Genomic DNA, 6,000 nt, shown 5'->3' on the forward strand with positions numbered 1-6,000 from the left:
GAAACAAGAGGACCGGAGAGATTATAGCAGAAGGTCGTCATTCTCTCTTTGGCAGACAAGCTAGTAAGCTCTGAGGTCGAATCTTTCTTTTGACATTCTTTGTTTGGCACCTTCAGTGATAGGGTTATGGTCAGCTAAATTTGATTAGGGATCTGTTAGGATGTCGTATTCTTCTTTCTGGTTGTGTAAACTTAATCATTTGTAGAGATAGCTTATACATATAATACCGAACCACCATTCACGTTCGGAAAACTTGATAGTTCTGGTGATGAAAATTGCAATAAATCTCACTCATCAATCCATTCACATTCAGTAAACTTGATAGCTCAGGACACTAAATCACTTCGTGTTTGCTTCATCTCTAAACCATAATTTCATAATATTGCTCGTATAGTCATATATATGATAGCAGATTAGGTTTCATTAAATCTGATTGTGATTATTTATAACTGAAGAATGATATATGTCACAAAACAGAAAAAAAGCAGAAACTAGTTAAGCCAAAGTTGCATTCCAACAAGTCTCGTAAGAACTTCAGTAGAAAGAGAAAGAGTGGCCAACTCTACACAAGGCCTATTCTGTTAAGAGTGATCACATTCTTGCACGAAGGTTAAAAAGGAAGACGAATTACTCTTTAAGGTGTCAGATAAAACAGCTTCTGCACCACTTTTTGCTTCATAATTTGCTCTCAAATCAACAGTAGATGTATTAAAAAGACCCTTCTTCACCTGCAAATCCATGAGAGCCGAATAAGACTTGGGGTCTTACAGAAATGTCATAATATCATTGTCAATATAGTTCATGCACATCAAAAGAGAAACCTACCTTCAACTGCAAGAAACCATCCCACAGATCATCAAACCGTAACAGAGCAAGAAAGATCAATAGAAGGCGAGGTCCCGGAGATAAGCACAATATCCTTTGAATCGACCGTCCCCCAAATCCCACCTCCTTCACGTCGTTCTAACGTGATCTCTATGCACCAAGTATCATTATAGGTGGTGTTTGAAGTGCCCAAAACCATCAGCTTCCCACCCACATTCGCCATTTGACACACAGAGTATCTGAGAGCAGGCAAACCATCTAAACCCTTCACAGGATTCCAAACCATTTCAACTGGATCAAATACCACTATTGGATGTTTAAGAACACACAGTACATCAAAGCTATACAGGAGATCCTCAATCACACAAGACGGGTTGCGCCAAAAACCCATCAACTGAGATGATCCAAGTTCCCAAGACTGCCATGTACCTTGTCTTGGTTCGTAGACCAAAGCACGGAGAGCATCCAAAATGTAAATCCTATTCTGCATCACCACAGATGTCACAAACCCTCCTCCTGGCATATTAGAGTTGTAGTGGGATGGATCAGGCACAGTACTCCAAACCCCGTTATCAACATCGAACACTTCGATCCAATCATCATGACGCTTCTCGCAACCTCCGATGACATAAATCTTTCTGTCAATGACTCCGGCGGCTGCACGGTAGCGAGCCCTGTGCATACTTGGGAGATGGTCCCACGTGTGGAATCTACAGTCGAGGACAAACACAGTCGATACAGGTTGATTCAACCCGGTCAAACCACCGATCACATACATATTGTATCCGAATGTGACCACAGAAGATCCAGGATACATAGGAGGAAGTGAAGGGACCTCTCTCAAGCTTTCTGAGATGTTTAAGTTGAGGATGTGCCAGCTCGAGAATCTTTCGTAACTATAAGGGAATCCGATCAAGGCATAAAGAACCGGTTCGGTCAAGCCGAGGACCGAGCGCCTTCTGTAGAGTCCCGGCGAAGAGATGACGCGAAGGAAGGCTCTGGAGATGAGAGATAGCTTCGGGTAATGACATCTCGGTACGAGTGCGAGGGTTCTTGCGATGAGTAACTCTGGGATCTGTCGAGGAGGAGGAATCGGAGCAAGATTCTCTACATCTTCTTCGCTCGGGTTCTTGTGGAGTTCTTCGCTTGAATCGCCACCGTCTTCGGACATTTCAAACATCAAATCATCGGAAGTTGGATCTCCGCCATTAGAGCCATCGTTGGAAGTTTCAGAGTTCGAAGCCATTGCCACCGTGTGATGTCTTCAGCAGCAACGAATTAACTGAAAGTGAGTAGAGACTTTGAAAGAAGCGGTTACATTTGTTGTGGACCTGTGGTATTATAAAGGGAAAGGAACGAAGACCTCAACGACGTCGTACAGACGATTGTAAAATGAGGCCTAATACGTCGAATAAGCGATTTTCAAACAAAAGTACAGTATCTAAAGAACTTTGACTTATTTTTTGAGTATTTGCAACTAAAAGTCATGGGAGGAAAGTTTACTTGGTCTGGTCAGCGCTATTCGCACTCGATAATGTCAAGAATTAACAGAGCTGTGGCAACGACAGATTGGTAAGATATATTTCCCAAGGCCTACGTCTAGCTTTTAGATTGGATTGGTTCTGATCACAGACCACTTTTAATCCATACAAGTGAAAAAAGGCGAATTGGTTGTCCCTTATTCAGATATGACAATAGACGGCGCTTCAATAAGGAGATCAAGGAAGAACTTGCTAAGACATAGAACTCTCAATGTCATCACTTATCACCCAAAAATTTCCATGAAGCTCTCAAGAGATGTAGATCATGTCTCTCAAGGTGGAAATCACACAATCCTCTTAAATCAGCAAGGAGAATCCAAGCACTGAAATCTCAGCTTCATCAAGCGTATAACACTCTTCCTATTGATTTCAATAACATCAAATTATTGAAAACGGAACTAACCAATGCTTATAGGATGGAAGAGGAATATTGGAAGACAAAAAGCCGAATTCAGTGGCTCCAAGCAGGAGACCGTAACAAAAGATTCTTCCACGCAAAAACCAAGCAAAGGCGAAGCTAGAATAGAATCAATGCAATTGCTGATACAAACGGCAAGGTCTGGACCGATGAGAATGGTATTGAGTATTGACAGAGTAATTATAGACTATTTCTAGACTCTTTATCTTACAGATGCAAATCAAGATTACATTGATTCTGTTGTACAATATATTAAACCTCGAGTCTCAGTGGAGATGAATAAAGAGCTTACTAAGCCCATCACAGAAAAAGAGCTGTACCAAACTGTCTGCACTATGTCAAGAGAAAAAGCTCCAGGACCAGATGGATTTAACCCAAGATTTTATCAAGACCATTGGTCCACTATCCATACAGGTGTGTACAACTTTGCCAAATTATTTTTTGAAGAATGTGAATTGGATCTAAAAATGAATAGTACACACATCTGCTTGATACCAAAAGTGGGGCAGCCTAATGAAGTTAAGGATTACAGACCTATAAGCTTAGCCAATGTAGCCTACAAAATCATATCAAAAGCTTTAGCTGAGAGACTTAAACCTTGGTTAAATGACATTATTTCTACAAACCAGTCAGCTTTTATTCCTGGGAGGTTGATTATGGACAATATTTTGATAGCGCATGAGCTTATTCATTCTCTCCATACAAAAACACTTGTTAAACCCTTTATAGCTGCAAAGCTGGATATTAGTAAAGCTTTTGATAAGGTAGAATGGTCTTTTATTGAGGCAGTTATGAAGAAAATGGGATTCTCCGAAGTCTGGTCTAAATGGATAAAATACTGTTAACATTGAAACATTACACAGTTGACATTGTTGTTGCATGGTCAGAATTAAAAAGATGAAATCAAATATCAGTTTTTTTCTTAAATTATCTTAACAATTTCTTCTGCAGGTATACTGTGAACCTTGTGATGTTCTACGTTGACAGCAGACTTCCAGGTATTCTTCAAGAACTCAATCATCAGTGTCTTCCTCAAATTCCGAGACCAGCATAACCTTACCATCCCCTTGGTGGTCATGGTGCTACCTTTCCTCTTAATAGAAAGGGGGGTGGTCCGGTGTGGCCTAATCCTCTATACAGGGCTAAGCACAGTTCTAGTGAGATGAGGCTTAAGGATCGTGAGTGTGAGACTACGGTGGCTGAAGAGATTAGTGGCTCTAAGATGGACTTGGATGTGGAGGCTCCTCAACATAAAGGGGATGGTAAGGTTATGCTGGTCTCGGAATTTGAGGAAGACACTGATGATTTGCTTGAAGAGGGTGAGGGGAATGTGGCATCTGGTCAGGGTATGAGTGAAGAGGCTTTGGCGGGTCATGGTGATGCGGATGCAGATGGTTCTAAGCAAGGTACCTCTCTCTCTTCTATACCGCTTGAGTTGGCTATGGTGATGTTAGTAGTGCTATGGGTGATGTTAATTTAGGAAAGAAAGGTGCTCATGTTAAAAAAGGTGTTATTGGTTCTAGGAGAGTTACATTGTCCTTGGCTTCTCCAGGAAAACGCCTGCTTGCTAACGCTTTGTTAAACCTGCAAGGAAAGGTAACAAGCAGAAGGTGGTGGGGAAACAGGGGAACAACACTATGAACGGTAAACCACCTCGTGGTGGTCGTCAAGTCAAGAAAGGAATGGTGGCTCTCTCGGAACCAACGGCTCAAACGTGAAGGTCCTAAGTTGGAATTGTCAGGGCATAGGGGCTGACCTGACAAAGGAATACTTGGGAGATTTGTAGAAGAAAACCAGACATTTTATTTTTATTGGAGACAAAAAAATGTTTTATGTTGTGTATGTAAGGGTCAATTCTAATACAATTAAAGACAACTTTAATATAGGAACAAATCAATATTAATAATTTAAAATATGTTAGATATGATATAAAATTAAATTAAATTGAACAAATAGAAAGCCATTTGTATTGTAGATAAAATGAAATATGAACTTTGTGATATGTTACAAAACAAAATTAAATGGGAAAAGATATATGAAATCTACATTTTAATACATGATATTAAAAAAAATTACACAGTTGACATTGTTGTTGCATGGTCAGAATTAAAAAGATGAAATCAAATATCAGTTTTTTTCTTAAATTATCTTAACAATTTCTTCTGCAGGTATACTGTGAACCTTGTGATGTTCTACGTTGACAGCAGACTTCCAGGTATTCTTCAAGAACTCAATCATTCTCCCAAATGATTAAGTGTACCAGATTGTTTCTCTGCAATAGTCACATTCAAAAACTTGAGACTGCTTTGACAATTTGTGTGCCAAACTGTAACTGGAGATCAGATCATTTCATAGTATAGTCTCTGCTATGTGACAGTAATAGACTCGACACATGTGATTTGGTCAGTTTGTTCATTTTTGAAGAAACTGTGAACATATATCTTATTGCAGAAATGGCTGAGCGTTCTAGTGGACCTTCTCAGACGCCTTTACTTCCACTAAGTACAAAGGATAGTAAGAATAGGAGCAAAGAGGATCATCAGAGACTTCTAAACGAGAACAACGTAGCAGATGATCATTGATTTCTCTCCAATCTCAAAATCTCAGAGCAGAATCTTTAGTTAGAAACTATGCTGGTTGTGTGCATGTTAGTCTCATTAACTGAACAGAAATTTCTCAGTTTCAAGCTATAAAGGATACAAAGTTCTTCTAAGTGCAAATACAGATTATACAACTCATTAAATAGATGTGTTTGTGGATTTTGATTTTGTTATTTCATTTCATCCCTTTAGAAACATCTTAACCTAAACACCGTGAAACATCTTGCATTCCTTATCATACTCTCCGTCTTTGTCTCCAATGCATACCAAAAAAAACAACAAACAGTGAAGTGAATCAAATCAAACATGAAGCACATATCATTACCAAAAACATACAGTCATCAGTGTCATAACAACATCATTCTCTACAATCAAAATTTGGGATCTTAACATAATTTACAGATATCGTCAATTCGAAGTAACCAAAAAGTTTAGACTTTTCCTCGAAACATCCTAAACCCTAAAATCAGAAATCACTAAAATTGCAGCTCCAACACTGAGAGAAACAATTTAAAAAAATCATCAAACGAGTACGACGAACAATTGATTTCGTAAATCAAACCAACAAGTGATACGTAAACCGAATTAAACCACAATTAAATTTAAAGCAAATCTA

At 39.1% G+C, this 6,000-nt stretch overlaps 2 protein-coding genes and 1 long non-coding RNA gene across 3 annotated transcripts; 2 read left to right on the forward strand and 1 right to left on the reverse strand.

Annotated features, from left to right (window-relative positions):
• On the reverse strand, positions 532 to 2,965 carry LOC104749921 (putative F-box/kelch-repeat protein At2g29780). The gene is made up of 2 exons (XM_010471634.2): positions 826 to 2,965; positions 532 to 728 (listed from the first exon to the last, which is right to left on the reverse strand). The coding sequence occupies exon 1, from the start codon at positions 2,069 to 2,071 to the stop codon at positions 857 to 859; it is 1,215 nt and encodes a 404-aa protein (XP_010469936.1). The 5' UTR covers positions 2,072 to 2,965; the 3' UTR covers positions 532 to 728; positions 826 to 856.
• On the forward strand, positions 3,857 to 4,699 carry LOC104749922. The gene is made up of 2 exons (XM_010471636.2): positions 3,857 to 4,190; positions 4,381 to 4,699. The coding sequence occupies exons 1-2, from the start codon at positions 3,947 to 3,949 to the stop codon at positions 4,500 to 4,502; spliced, it is 366 nt and encodes a 121-aa protein (XP_010469938.1). The 5' UTR covers positions 3,857 to 3,946; the 3' UTR covers positions 4,503 to 4,699.
• Positions 4,852 to 5,292, forward strand: LOC104749923. The gene is made up of 3 exons (XR_761503.2): positions 4,852 to 4,883; positions 4,953 to 4,999; positions 5,236 to 5,292. It is a non-coding gene; the product is annotated as an uncharacterized LOC104749923 (long non-coding RNA).

Source organism: Camelina sativa, chromosome 16 (assembly GCF_000633955.1).
Source record: "Camelina sativa cultivar DH55 chromosome 16, Cs, whole genome shotgun sequence".
In the NCBI taxonomy this organism is placed as follows: domain Eukaryota; kingdom Viridiplantae; phylum Streptophyta; class Magnoliopsida; order Brassicales; family Brassicaceae; genus Camelina; species Camelina sativa.